The 15544-nt window shown below is 35.6% G+C and overlaps 1 protein-coding gene across 3 annotated transcripts; it reads left to right on the top strand.

The window, feature by feature from the left end:
• The first annotated feature begins 1699 nt into the window (after nucleotides 1–1699).
• Nucleotides 1700–10130, top strand: LOC129366505 (programmed cell death 1 ligand 1-like). 3 transcript variants are annotated; one of them, XM_055040407.1, is made up of 9 exons: nucleotides 1700–1825; nucleotides 3246–3315; nucleotides 3498–3754; nucleotides 4195–4291; nucleotides 4780–5046; nucleotides 5867–5977; nucleotides 8082–8147; nucleotides 8378–8428; nucleotides 9547–10130. In XM_055040407.1, the coding sequence occupies exons 1-9, from the start codon at nucleotides 1823–1825 to the stop codon at nucleotides 9591–9593; spliced, it is 969 nt and encodes a 322-aa protein (XP_054896382.1). In that variant the 5' UTR covers nucleotides 1700–1822; the 3' UTR covers nucleotides 9594–10130. The 3 variants fall into 3 exon arrangements, with proteins under 3 accessions (XP_054896382.1, XP_054896381.1, XP_054896383.1); XM_055040406.1 differs by lacking the exon at nucleotides 1700–1825 and adding an exon at nucleotides 2133–2180; XM_055040408.1 differs by lacking the exon at nucleotides 1700–1825 and adding an exon at nucleotides 2133–2180 and having other exon boundaries at nucleotides 5924–5977.
• Nucleotides 10131–15544: the final 5414 nt, after the last annotated feature.

The raw sequence follows: 15544 nt of genomic DNA on the forward strand, positions 1-15544 counted from the left end.
TTAAGTTAAGCTGTTACCTTCCCATTTACATCCTGTGGGAACATCTTCCCACAAATCTTTGCCCAGAAGCCTTTTGTTTAATACACAAAGGCACAGAAATATATGTTGTGTTTCACCAGTGCATTAAATTTTAATTCAAATATTTTCTTCAGACTGACCTATTTTTTTGGAGGATAACCCAGAAACATTAAGATTGACTTACCTTTTATTGGGACTGTAAAAAGAAAAAGAAAAAGAAAAAGAAAAAGAAAAAAGGAAAAACATTAACAAAAAAAACTTACCAGGACTCTCACACTAACATCTGCATTTAGCAGAGGAGAAGCTGTTTCCACACAACCTTTGGCATTATGACAGCTATCATTTTGCCTTGAGTCACAGGAGAGGTAGCATTAGCAACAACAGCTTTCTAGGAGATACATTGAAAAACGGTAAAGGATTTTAAACTGAGATAACATTAGAACTGATCAAATCAGACACAGACTTACTATCAGACTGGAAAGAAAAGAAAATCACTGGCAAACCCACAAAAGTTTCCCAGTGTAAACATATCATTGTGATATGTGCCAGAGATAAATAGTTAAATTATTACATATCTTTCTTACAGGACAGGTGGGAATTCCACTTGGCTGGCAGCAAGGCTGGGGATGGAAACTCAGGGATATTTAAGTTTCCGTTTTTTTCAGAGATTACATCTTGTGAATGTATCTGTATTGTGTTGGAAACATTGTTGTTCTGGATTGTACTTTTAGAACGGCATTTGCATGCAGTGCTTGAAAAACCACAAATTGTTAGCTATATGACACAAGATACAAAAAAGAAACAAAAGAAAGATATAAATCAACAAAATGTTTATTCGAAAAGTAAGCAACATGTTTTCCCCTTATCTCTTTAAACCAGAGATTTTGTTTGTTTAATTCATTTATTGGTCGCTTTGGCCATTTACCTATTTTAGCAGTTCTGATGTTTTCTTATTCAATGTTTCTGCAATCAGTTACTTTCAGGGAACAAAATACAGCTGTGCAGTGGAAGATTTGATGGAGACAGTAGATATACGTTGATTCAACTTTTTAAATAAACATGAGTCAGTCACTGGCAGCAAGATGGCAACTTACTTTTCATACTGTCCCTCCTCCACATCCTGCTGCTCACTGCCAATCAGCTGGCTGAGCCTTACGTATAAGAAAGACAAGTCAGCTATTTAAAAACATAAATGGCATAAAAACAGAGTCATGGTGAGAAAAACTATAAGTGCACCATCCACCCATGTGGTATTTTCTATGAGTAAGTAATATTCTTCAAGCAGGACCTTGTAAAGTCACCCTGTTAATGTTCCCGGAGTTACTGTAGTATATTCACCTAGTCATAAGGCAAATCGAATAGTTTCAGTTTTGAGTGAGTAGTCATTAGTATAATAATAATGTTTTTGTTCTTCTACCTTACTGAATTTTTATTGTTACTTTAGTGTATTAAAGAAGTTCCTGGTCGCTCATGTTGGTGAGAAATTATGATGAAGGTCTTGTTAAATCAGAACAAAACAAAAACAAAAAAAAAAAAAAAAAAACGCGCTGTGCCTTTTACAGTAATAGTGACTGACTTAACCTGGACAATCCCGAGACATCACACGACAACATGGGGAAAAAACAGACAGAGTATAAAACGCACACCGAGTCATCTGGGATTCATTTCTTCACGCCTTCGCGGCTCCTGGACGCTTTTTATTTTATTTTACGCTGCTGTTCTAAACTACAGACGTCGCATTTTAACTGATTTAGTGACTGCTGCCAGTTCAAGCTGCAAACTGAGCTTCCTCTACTCGTTGTCTATGGTAGGTCCTCCGCAGTAAAAGGTCTCATTTGGTCTTTATGTCTGTATGTTTTAAAAAAGAAACAAGTTTAAATACTTCTTTACAGCGTTTACTTGGTTTTACCTTTAAAAAAACAACAACAACAAAACACAGAGAACACATAGTAAATAATGATGATAGTTTCTGTGAAGTCGCTGATGATCCTCAGCTTTATTCTTGTGACTGAGTTTAGTAACCACGTGGTTCGGGTTCGTTACGTCAGGGGAAGATCCTTCTCTTAATAAAAGCGCTCGAATAAAAGACAGTATCATTTAGACGTGAAAGAAGAAGGAAGCAGCACATGAAAACACAAATGGCTGAGTGTATCAATCTGCAGGTAGGACAGCACTTTTAGTTTGTAGCTTTCAAATTTTTGCTTTACTTAGTCATGATTAATAGTTAATAGTTGCAGGTACCTATTTTTATTATTCATCTAGTCATGCTGAACTAATGCCAGGGGAATGTTTAAAGCTATATTTTAGAAAGTTTCTTTTGAAACCTTCTATTTTAATAGGTTAACTGCAGGGTTAATTTAATATGAATGTTTTGCCCCATGTTAAAAAAAAGTTATTTGTTTTGTTAGTACTACAAACACTTTTTTTTTCTTTTCAAATCTCTTTTAATGGAAACTGCAAGCATGGCATGTGTTTGTAAATCACTCCATCATAATTTATTTAAGTTTTCATGCTGTCTTGATAAGTCTGGACAAGTAGAGAATTTAAATTTACATCGCAACTTGATTTTACTCTTACAGCATTTTGAGTTTTCAATAAAATAATAATAATAAAAAGCAATGATACTACTTGCTAATGTAATGCAGGTTCCAACTTTTACCAGCTGTGCTTTTAAAAAAAAATCTGCGTTAACTGTCTGATAGTCTGGTCCTTATTTGGTAAGTCAGAAAGTTAGCTGAGACCCAAAGCCAATTTCAGCATATGTTGTTAAGTCATTTGTGGAAGTCATAGGGGGTAAGCACTAAAAACATCATTTTCATTATTACTATTTTGTAAAATATTTCGTAAAACAGATTCATGGCAAAAAAAAAGACATGACAGCTCACTGTGTGAAAATATTTTGATTTTGCCATGGAGTTCTTAGTTATGACTCATTCTGCCAAAGAAATATGATGAACACAGCTGAACACACACTTTTGCATTTTTTGTGGTTTCCTGATGTTATCTAAAAGAAATAGCCAGACACGAGGTTTATTTGTAACAGTAAGAACTTAGTCATACTTAGGTCGGTGATAAAAAAAAAAAGTATGACTTAGCATCATGTGTTGTTGATCATCTCGGTGTCATGCACTGCAACATTTTTAGCTGACTTGGGTCTGCAAAGTGACTTGTGATCATCTGTGACCAAAAGTTTTAAATATTTTGTTTACACTTTTATTCCTTTTCAGATTTCAATGGACTTGGTCATTGTTGTAGCTCTTGTCGTTCTGCAAGTGTCCCTGCAGCCATCTCTTGCAGGTGGGTTGTAACTATATACTTTGAAACATGAGGAAAGCTTTCTTTTTCAATTTGACATGCAAGCTAACTTAAATCTGCAAAGCAAGTTTGTTGCTTAAATGAGCCTGAGGTTTAATGTGTGTATGCTTTGTAATTTGTGCAAGTTTATCCTAAAACATCTACTACACATTATTGTCTTGCAGCCTTGTTTACAGTGGAGGCAGAGCACACTTCATATAGTTCCGAGTATGGAGGAAATGTTGTGATGGGCTGCAGGTTTTCTTCCAAGCCAGCAAATCCTCAAAATGACCTCAAGGTTATCTGGCACCGCTTGGACGGCAGTCCAGATCAGGAAGTGATACGGCTAGTGGACAACTTTGAGAGCTCTGCATCTTCAAAGTTCAAGGGTCGTGTGAAGATTCTCACTGATGAACTGAAAAATAGCTGGGCAAAGATACAGGTATTTCTTTTCTTTTTATGTATTTACTTCATATGAACAATACAAACACACTGGTGTTTCTGGCCACAGGAAGCTTTTCTCTGTATAAAAATAAAAATAAAATGTTTCTGGTACCGAATCAGTTTTCGTTAACCAGAGTTTACATAACAATTGTCAGATGACTGATGAGACATTTGTGTAACTTCTTCATGAGACATGTTTGAACTTGCCAACATATTTTATGCTGCCAAGAATAACTGACATTGAAGTTTGTCCTTTATTAATCTTGTTAGGGCAATATGTGCATTAAAAATATGCCACACAATTTTGTGATCTTGTTTTGTTGTATTTCATTAAATGCTTAGAGACAGAAGTAGAAATGCAGTTATGATTCAAGTTCATTTGAAGTAGTTTGTCTTATGGTGCATAATCTTTTTTTGTCCTTCCATCTCACTTCACAGATATCAGATCTCAGGATCACTGACTCTGGGACGTATCAGTGTTTGGTTCAAACGGCAGAAGGGACCGATTATAAAACTATAGCTTTGTCAGTTGGAGGTGAGATCACTCTGGATCCGTTACAGTGTGCATTTTTTGCTCATTTTCCCAGAACTTTTGTTTCAGGAATGGTCTTGCTCAATGACTGTTGCACATGGTCATTTCTGGGCAGTTAAAAGTAAAACTCATTTTGAAAATGAAACTAAACCCATCACTGTTCAGTTTGATAGAGAAAAATCTTGAGACCTTTTCAGATGCAGTTTCTTGCAGAGGATTTCATACACCTAAAGCATTCTTAGACTTTATTGGGATTTTGTTTGATCTTTTGAGACAAAAAAAGTGCAAAAGTAGGCATGCAGAGACTTTTATTTTAACAAACAAAAATGTGCAAAGTTTGACATCCACTTAGATCAAGTGCCTCCAAAACATAAATGGACTTTAATTTAAGCCAAAACATTATCTCTGAACCAAAACACAGCATTTGAATTCCTATTTTCATTATTTATCTAATAAAATGTTGCTAATCTTGATTTTTTATTCTTTTCCAGCACCATATCATTCGGTCTCAAAGCAGATCGAGAGGACAGCAGAGGGGGATAAAGTGGTGTTAACCTGCCAGTCTGAGGGATACCCTCAGTCTCCTGTTGTGTGGCAGGATGGGCGTCTGCAGAGTTACAGTTCCAACACCACAGCGACGACAACGCCAGGCGGTCTCATCAAAGTCATCAGTCAGATTGAAGTCAGCTCTTCAGAGAAAACAAACTACACATGTAACTTTACAAAAGACCATTCGTCTGCAACATTTCACATTCCAGGTAAATTCTTAACATTAGTGGAGGTTTTTCTTTGATATAGTGCTCAAAGAGCTTGTTTCAGAAAGGTACTAAATGACAAAGGAATCAATTCAAAGTTTAAATGTCGTAGAAAATTTACTGACTCTGGCAGCAAGAAATGATATTTTCTCAGGATATCCTCCTGAGAAGCTGCTATTTCAGCTTCCTGTTTTGTTCATACTTTATTCACGTCTTAAATGAACTTTCAGGCTCCCTCAAGTCGATATGAAAGCAAAGTTATCTTTTCACCTGCCTACAGTGGCAAAGAGATGCAAGAATTACGCCTTCTTTTAACTGCAACTGTAGGTGTTTTGAAACAATTTAACATGTAGGGCTGCTGAGAAAAAAAACTCTTTGCATGGTAAAGATTTGTTTTTTAGTTTTTTCTTTGGCTGTGTGGTCTACTTTGTAGTTTCACTGGAAAGTATATTCTGAAAGATCGGAGGTTAATTTTAGTCTTTAAGAGACAGAACTTAATCAGCTTAAAGTAGAGAGGATCCAGTATTCTTTAGGAAACGATGAAAACCACCAACAAAAACAGCAAAAGTAATTTGGAAAGATATTTTGATGCTCAGCACAAATACTGTAGCATAAGGCAAAAACTATTTCTCCTTCACAGCGACTATTAGTTTTGCTTTTGCCCATTATAGGGAAGTCTGCTGCAATTTGTCTTTGGTAAATTTGGTTCTTTCCAAAGTGGTTAAAAAAAAAGACATCTGTGGACATACACAAAATGTTTGTCTGAGATTAATTTTATGTACAATATTAAAGAGGTTTCTCTATATTTTCTCTCTTAATACAGATGATATACCACTCCATCAAGGAGAAAATGACATCCTCATCGTTGTTTTGTGTGTAGGATTAATACTGACTGCCATTGTTCTTGGAGTGATCATTTACAGACGCCAAAAAGGTAACTGCATGCTTATTCTACTAAACAAAGAACCAAAACTTCATGTCATGTATTAGGATTTTTGGCAACGTTACACTGTCCAAAAATTGTTTTAAATTTGTAATGAAAGATAAAGTCCGGGATGTCCCAGTTAAGGTTTTTAGTCCTTGATACCAACCCAAGTCTTTTAGGAAAGGCATTTGTTGACACTGAGTCTGACCACTTTTAAGTTTCAGATTACTATACACTTACTGAATGAAGTATTTGAGAAAATCTGAATATTGTCCTGTTGAGTAACATCTACTCTTTTTAAAGGAAGCGTCAGCGTGTGCAACAAGCCAAATCTGAAAAAATAGCTAAGAATTTTCCACATTTGGAAATTTTAAATGACTTTACAAACATAGATAAGTTGTCAAAGAAAGTAAAACAAAAAGTGATAGAAACATAGGTCTAGAAGTGATGCATAACAGACGAGTGGGAAAGGGAAGCATCACTGGAGTCTGACTTTCACTTTGATTCTTCATTTGGCTTTGTACCTTGCTGCATTGCTAGAAAATTCTGGAGTGTCTCTATCGTGTTTTTAGTGTCTGACCTAAAAGCTCAAACAGTCTGACATTACTCTGACGTTACTGTCGGTGCAGTTCACAGCATTTTTTTTATGTTCTTCCTGTTCCTGTCATCTGACTTTAGTTCTGCTGCTAAAGAGATTTCAAAAAAGAAGGCTTTGTGGTAAAATCAACAACAATAAAACATTATTTCACTTAGAAATATAAATCACATTTTTGTTTTTGTTTGTTTTAAAAGTATGGCAATGACAATGCAATTTCCATTTGAAAGAGAAAGTCTTTCTCAAAATCTTTGACGATTTTAGTTCCGAACCTTTTGTCATTTTAATTTAGTGGAATTTCATCAGCATGTGACATTTTCTGTTTATGCTAGTCACGTGAGCATGACTTTGCTTTTTTTTGTTGAAGTTGAAGGACTTCATCAATGTGCCTGGAATCACCCAGCTTGGTTTTGCTAAAAGGGAAATTCACAGCTATTTGTGGATGCGTAGGTGCTTTTTTGGCCCTGCGCTTGTTCGCCTTTTGATCCAAACCAACACCCTGTTCACTTGTAAACTTATTACGCATACACTCAGATAAATGAACGGGCTAATTTGACAAGAAATCCTATTTGAGTCACGGATATAGAAATATCTGGGTGACTGTATTCAGGAAATGTCAGCATTCTGAGGGATGCTTACAAGAATATTGTTTTCACACAAAGACTGAGAGTTAACTATGTAAATAAGAGACGGAAAGAAAAATGAAGTCATAATGCTCTTGTACTAACTAACGCCTTAACATCATCATTCACCATCTTCCACATTTGTTGCCGTCACTATAAAAGTGTAAAAATTCTTAAAATAATAAAAAAAATTTACAGTTGAATACACGCACAAACAGAAATAGTAGAAGAATCCAAACTTTTACTTTTTTTCCTTTGAGTTGGAAGAAATAAAATTCAAAATGAAAAAATAATTATTTTTTGAAGACACAAAGGCTTTTTTCTTGCAGCCATTTCTTAATTTTTGCTCAACATAAGTACAAGTACTTGTGTTTCCCTCTTTGCTTAGTAGCTAAGAGAAATTGGCCCCTTTGTCACATATTTGTACCTCAAAGTAAAAGGAGGTCATGTTATAGTTCCTAAATACTCTGATCCACATTACAAAGGAAATGGTTACAGTAAAAAATTATTCAGCTACATTTAATTAAATTGTTAATATTCAGAATAAGTGTGGAAACCAATAATTTTATTAGTTACTTAATGTTTGGATTTTTTCCTAAGTTTTCATTGTGAGATTATTATAATGCAACAAAAGTTCAATTAATCATCTTTTCTAAGGTTAGCATAAATTGGTTTGGAAAGTGCTGAATTTTTTTCCTAAACTTCAAATCCCAAATTTTTTGTAAGAGAAATTAATTGAAAGCGTTCTGTAAAGCATTAATTTCATTAATTTAATTTCATATGTAAATGTGCTGTGTTATGCTTTTAGAGGCAGACACACCATCCACTATTTATCTAACATTATCATTAACATTGTATATCAACACATTAACTCAAAGGTCCCCTTGTTTTATAGGTACCAGAACTCCCAGGACCCATAACTGCCTGGCTGGTGATGAGGAGTCCATGTCTGCAGCTGCCTGTAAGCCTGAACAGCTTCTTTGTTCTGCACCGAACAACAACTTTACTATCTTTGAAAGCACCATTTAACAGCTACAAAAAAGTCCATTGAAGTCAAGTCATTAATATATTAGGCCTCATATGTTTACACTAGTAATGATTAAATTAGTTGGTAATTATTAATTCTGGAACTGATTAGCTGAGCGGTTAAATAAATCCCCTGTTTTCCTGATAATGTTCATTTCCCCTCAGGCCTACAGAAAGACAAAGGAAACGAAGTTGAGGAAATAGTTATTACTGAAGGTAAGACGTGACTCCGAGTTACGATACTGTTGTATTGTTTGATATCTGTCTCTTGTTGTCCACAGTGATATGGTCCTCTACTATCATCACTGCTTTTAGGTTCCAGTAAAAGCCTTTAGAATAGAAAACTATCTAAAAAAAGGAATGAAGTTGAAATACTGCACTAAATGCATAAAATAAAAGAAACTACATAAGTAAGTTACTAGGCAAATTCACCCATTTTAGACACAATAATATAAAATTATATGTTCAAGAAGCAAGTAAAAGAAGAACATTGTTTCTCTTGACATTCTCTTTCAACGAGTTTGTTTTTGCTGCACGTCCCACAGAGGAAAATCAGAGATCGCATCTGAAAGTTCGTTTCTCTGAATTCTATCTCACTACAAAAAAAAAACGAGACTCCTCTGTGGTAGTTTCTCTGCCTTACAGGCTGCAAAACAAGTGAGTCAGAGACAGTTTTCCAATCCCTCTGAAAAAATAGCACACTCCTCTTCCTTTTTAATCTCATTTACCGAAAGTCCAACAACTCGACTGCGTGAAACTAAAGTGATTCCAAGGTCAACTGATTCTTTCAACACAGACATTGTAGCTACGCAACTGCACTAATTTCTTACCCATAGACAAACAATTTCATACTTGTTAACTCAAACCAATATTTTTTCTGTTAGGTATTTTTGCAAATTATGCAGATGCTCAAATTTCAACCTAATTTAATATTAATGTACATAAAAAAAGTTGTATTACCTCTTTTATCCATTCATTTCTTTTTCTGATCCCCATGTTAGCTACTTGACCCACATGGAGAACGAATGAAATGACCCACACCCAATTAAAACCCCCATTTATTAGTAAATTAAACTGTCCAGAAATAGATTTTATTTATATTTTACTCACACAGTCCCAGAACTTCAAAGCATGTAACCACAGAAACAACATATGTTTTCCCTTGCAACATGTGTTGCTTTTGAGAAATCTGAGGTGTCCCACATGGCTCACTGTTAGGACATTTTTTTTAAAAACTGGCAGTATTTATATTAGTGTTATGAAACTAAGAGTTTGATGCCTTCAGCTGGCAATGTTACATAGTTCAGAGTTATAGAACTTCTTTTTATTTTCAGGGAAGGGATGTCAGTCCGACTCCAGGATCTACTCTGCATGCCAGTGAAGTCTTGTTACCTGAGGGAGAGACTTTCTGGAAGTGGGAAAACAACCGTCCTGCTCTCATCTTGGACTAATGCTGCTTCTAATTTCCTTGATGCCGGCTTTTTTGGATCTTCTTATGTATGTCAACTGCAGCACCTGGAAGGGGACTTGTTCCAGGAAGCAAGAATGCGGCTCTTTCTTGGTAAAAAGATATCAGCGGAGAAGGTTAGGACTGTTCTGACCCAGTCCAACAAAACTATGCTGCGACTGGATAAAGAAGGGAGCCACTTTTTCATGAGACTTTGAGGAGGTTTCTAAGTGAAAGAGGATCTAAGTGAAAGAGGATCTTTGTATGTGACTGTCCTGTTCTTGAGCAAGATCTGAAGACAAGCAGTGCACTGACATGTCAAGTATGACCTGCAAAGTACTGAGGACACAGAGTTGATGAACGAAAAACATGTTACTTTTTTTATGAAATGATACTATGTATAGTTTTTTAAAGCTCAAACACATTTTAAAATGTATGTGCAATAAATAAAGATTTTTGTATTTTTTATAACTGGTCTTTGTTGTCTACTTAATTAAAGAGATTACATTTCACACGTTGATTTATTTCAAGAGACGGCTTCTTAACATTTCTCGAAATGCTTCCAGGGGAAATTTGAGCTCTGTTGCTTTGTGCAATAATGAAGACATGCAATATTGGTCTCAGACGCTTTCATTTTCAAGAAAAATTGATAACTCAAGCATACTTTGAGACTTTGTGTAGGTTTCGGTTCTTTGAGCATGAGAAAAAGAAAGCTCTTGATTTAGATCAGTTGCTGGATTGCAAGCGAAGCAGCAACAGCTTCTCTAATATTAACTGAAGATGAGGAAGTGCCATGACTTTACTGGCAAGAGGCATGACTTGTTACAGTAATATTTAGTTTAAAATAGATCTTATTCATCATCTCAGAAAAAAGTCCATTAACTTTTCAGGAAAATATGATTACATTCAGGGTATTGGCCAAGAAACGTCTGGTTTTCATTGCTGTAAAAAAGTTCGTTCCTCTTCTGCTGTTACATATTTTGTCACATTTCAATCACATAGTTCAATGTTTTATTGGGACTTTAGGTGATTTACTGGCTCAAACCTGAAAATTATGTATTGTATTCATCTACTAAAGTCTGCAGTCTCCTTTAAGTACGACTGCAGCTGCAAGTGTTTTGTGCTACATTGCTACCAGCTTTGCACATATTAAAGCTGAAAGTTTTGACCGTTTTTTTTTTTTTTAGCTCAAGCTCTTATGTCTTCCACTAAAGCCTCAGGTCTTTTGCAGCCTGTTCTTTTAGGATTGACCTGTCATCATCTACATCTTTCCTTTCCCTGCTAAAGACAAGTATCCCCTCTGCATGATACTGCCATCACCATGTTTCACCATTGCAATGATGTGTTCAGGGACATGTGTCATGTTATTCTCCCATCTCATTTACCATTTTGCATTTAGGCCAAAAAGTTGGCCTTCTTTCTACAGTTGTTTTCTTCTTGCCACTCTTTTGTGGAGACGCTTCAAGTTTTTATGAGTAAAACTTTTGCATAACCACTTCCCCCCCACATTACATAAAATCCTAATAAAATGTATTAAATTTACTCTAGTTTATATTAAAACTAGAGTTGTGGAGTATTTTAAAAAATGCTAGTGAGGGCATTGCTTCTTTCATTAACTCTTAGATTCACTAAATGGGTGAATCTAAGTTTTAGTATTTTAAAGTGTGGACACACCTTAAACTGGTGTGACCAGCAAATATCATGCTGTTTTCTTCATGAAGCATAAATGGAGAAGTGAAATACCAACCATAGATAGCGAACTTGAACTTCCTGTGGTTGACATGTAACAGTGACATAAATTTGCACATGTTTTTGGATTTTCATAAGAAATTATTAAAGCATCAGATAAAAATGCACAGCTGCAGGAGCAGTGAAAGTTAATGACAAACATGATTGGATGTCAAACCTAATATGAAAGAATGCAATGGTTATTAAAGTTTTGTCTTTTGTTCCATATGTAAAAGCTCATTGTAAAGTTTAAAGCTTCCACTTCAACTTCCAGAGTTTTGGAAATTGTGACAAATTCTTCATGCATGGCAGCAAATACTGAATCTGCAAAAAAAAAATTCACAACCTTTGGTCTTTTTTATACATTTGTCGTTAGGCTTTATTGCTAAAACCACAACTTAAACACATTTCCTGTTCCTGGAACACTAGAAATTACGAGTGTTTAAGGTCAGATGATCTTATTTACCCTTGGATCAGACTGAAACTGGGTTGCAGTTCATCTGGACAAACCTGAGTAAACTGGATAGACATTAGGGGGGTTATGTGTTGCTGTGAGCTCTCTGAGTTCATACTGAATACAAATTCAACAAAAACCCAAGAGTTTTGTGTCATTTTCCCCTCTGTGAGAAAAATGACAGTTGATGAGGTTGGCGGTTTGACAAACCTGTTCCTCATCAAGAGGGAAGTTTCTTCCCATAACTTTACCCCCTTTGCGACAGAATTATTTATGTCACTATTTGGAAAGTCAACATGTCTATGGCAAAAAAGAAACTGGATCAGTTGCTTGAAAGACAATAGGTTGTACAATCTGTCAGTTTTATTGTTGTGTTTGTCTTTTTAGCCCGTCAGTTGGAAAACACTTCCTCCTTGTGCCCTGTTTGGATTTTATTCTGTCTGCCTGGATATATAGGTGAATACCTTATCCAACCACATGCAATACAAGTAATGCCCCTCACTATGTGTCCCCGGCTTTTTTTTAAATTTTTTAAATCGGATTTCTTCCCTCGAAAGACTTGTTACTCAGCTCCATGTGAAGTGGAAACACGATTTCCTCTGACGTTCACAAAGGAATCACCAGATTGTTATCAAATCATAAACTTCAGAAGCCAATATGGGAACTGCGGTAATTTACAGCGATATGCTGTACTTTGTCTCAGCAACCTTGTAAAAAAAAAACAAACAAAAAACATAATTCATTGATAGACCTCTGTGGGATTTGCTATATGTGTCATTCTTATTAAGAAATCTGGGTTCAGGAAGCAATGCATCATTTGGAAACTCCCATTACAGTTGGTACTTTAGGCCCTTTCAAGTACTGGTATTTTTGAGGAAATCTGCATGTATACATCACAATGAGATCACTAACAAAAGGCAGATAGAACTAGACATAATCTATAGAATCAAACAAGTGCAATGCTATCATGACTGCGCTGAAAGTTTGGCACACAGTGAGACACAGGCCCCCTAAACACATTTGTGATCCGTTTGTTTTTCTACAGTTTTGGTCAACATTCAGTCTCACGGCTTTAAAATGAACCTGCTATAAAATGACAGACTTACAAAATCAGCAGATGATATAAAATATTATTTTTCCTTATGTGCCCAAGCATTTTACTAGCAACACGGCTCATGTAGTTTACAGTGATATTGCATATTCTATCATAGCATAGTTTCATTTTTGTCACAGTCAAGAAAATCTTAATAATGTAAAGCACCAAAAGTTTTGTGCAATCTTAAAAATTCTGGATTGTGCAAGAAAGGCTTCCTCTATTTTTTAAACTTTGTTTCCCATCATAAAAACCTCAGATCTACTGAATGCGAGTTTCGATTGCAACCAATGCTCCTGATCATTTGAGAAGTGTTTATCCACTTTTTGAGTTCCCCAGTGTTTCAGTATGGAGAAATGATGCCATCACTAAAGAATATAAAAATCTATAATTTCATGACTGTTCGTTACTGTCTGGCCTCTGATTACAAAAAGGAGGAAAAATTACCTTATCACTTGATGTGAATGCACATTAGACAATACAAACGCAGCACTAAAGCTTGCAGAGAGATACATATATATATATATACCTGTCTTCTATTATAAATATGAACTTGTTTTAATCATAACCTGATCAAATTTCTTTCAGTAGAATTTTTTGCTCTTTTAAAGGAGTATTCAAGATATCTTGAAAATATTTACAATCAAGAAATTATAAATTAAAAAAATTGAATGTCAATGTGAAAAGGCAACCATTTTACTGGTTTTCTGAACTTTTGATGTACAGCTTTTTGTTTATGCAATCCCATTATATATATTATTATTATTTATTTATTTTTTTTTTTTATTTATTTTTCTTACCTTACTTCAGACGTCCACTAGATGGTGCCATCTTCTTTTCCATTCAGCTCTGGGTTTTTTGCGTTCTGTGATAATAAAACCATATAGTTTCATTTAAGTCTGTTTGCTTCCCTAAAATTAAATAGTTATGCAGAAGAAAAATAAATAAATAAATAAATACAACAATATAAAGAAACGAAAGCATCTGAGTACATTTTCACTTTAGCTGTTGTTGGTGTGTTGGATTATCATTTTGTGGTTCAGCTTAAAGTGTGCAATAAGGGGCCACTGAAAAAACTCCAGAAACTGTATACTGAGTATTACAGCTGAACTTAAGCTAGAAATCTCCTCAAAAAAGTCTTTCTTAAGCGTATTTTTCCTTCAAAAGGGGATAAATGTCAGTTGTTATGGTGCCACTTTTAAAATTTGATCATTTAAACCAAGAAAGATGATTTTCCCTGAAACTAAACCCTGTTAATGCTTTACTCCGTCACCCATCAACCCCATCCTGCCTCCCAACACAGCCACAAACCACACACACACACAACACACACACACACACACACACACACACACACACACCACACACACACACACACACACACACACACACACACACACACACACACACACAACACACTGAATAAGTTTCCCCTCCATTCCAACAGCTTGATCCCCACCTTTACCCCCCCACCCCCATTTCCTCTTTCAACGTCAAACCCCTCTGACCAACAAAGTTTCATCAATCGGTAATTAATATTCGAGGGAAAAGAGGAGAGCATCGGGAAGCAATTACTCAATAATGTATGGATGTAAATGCACACTCAGTCCACACAAACACACGTACACAAGCACATATACATCACCATGATCGACTCTTCCTCTCCTCAGAGATCAGGTTACATGCATTTGATGCAACTACACACAAACATGGTAGTTTAAATAATTTACACAAATCACATTTTAGCATCATTTTTTTCATTGTTACAAATCCTATGGTGTCCGTCGCTGGTGTTCGCAGACTGCTCAGTGCAACATCAAGCTTGAAGTATCGTTACCTGAGAGAAGGGTTGCAGAAACAAAAATATACATAAAATTAAAAAAAAAACTAAATTGGAAAAGTGGAATATGTACAATACATATTCAATAACAAGACTTTGACCTGTTATAACAGCTGACAAGGTAAAACCACAATATTCAATATATAACAGCATTTTATACTATGTGTATGTATATCACATCTCATGTTTCTCATGTGGGATTATGTATTCAGGATGGTGTGCAGTTAATGTTCCACCCCACACAATATTTTTGCATTTTGGGCAAGAGTTTCTTTTTTAACCAGAAGTTACAAACTTCTGATGGACCTCATGGCTGCTTCTCTGATTAACAGAGAATTAAGAATTTAATTCTTAATTCAACAGCTGCTCTGAGAGTCACAGAGCAGCTGTTGGTACGTGTGCCATACTGGTTCCTTTTTAAAGATGATTTAACACAGTGATGCTCCAAGCTTTGAAAGACTTTTATTTTTTTTCTACCAACCATGCTTTAAACCTCTTTGCAACGTTCTCCCTGGTCTGTCAGCTGTGCTCCTCGATCTTAGAGATGCTGTTTGTTCACTTGTGTTCTCTAACAAACCTCTGAGAGTCACAGAGCAGCTGCATTTATACTGGCAGTTTACAAGCAGGTGTTTTTTTAAAATGCATTTACTAATTAGGTGACGTCTGAAGGCTGTTGGTGGCACAGGACCAACAGCATCACATTATTTAGGGGCATCACACTAAGAGGGGGCTGAATACAAATGCACACGTCACTTTTCAGACAGTCAGAA

The sequence above is a fragment of the Poeciliopsis prolifica genome, unplaced genomic scaffold (assembly GCF_027474105.1).
Source record: "Poeciliopsis prolifica strain line A6 unplaced genomic scaffold, Auburn_PproV2 SCAFFOLD015, whole genome shotgun sequence".
Taxonomy (NCBI): Eukaryota; Metazoa; Chordata; class Actinopteri; order Cyprinodontiformes; family Poeciliidae; genus Poeciliopsis; species Poeciliopsis prolifica.

Excerpts from the sequence above, each read along its gene's own strand:
- LOC129366505 (XM_055040406.1), top strand. The coding sequence starts at position 2,145 with ATGAAAACACAAATGGCTGAGTGTATCAATCTGCAG. Across the intron at positions 3,755-4,194 it reads ATAGCTGGGCAAAGATACAG|ATATCAGATCTCAGGATCAC; the intron begins GTATTTCTTTTC and ends CTCACTTCACAG. Across the intron at positions 4,292-4,779 it reads TATAGCTTTGTCAGTTGGAG|CACCATATCATTCGGTCTCA; the intron begins GTGAGATCACTC and ends ATTCTTTTCCAG.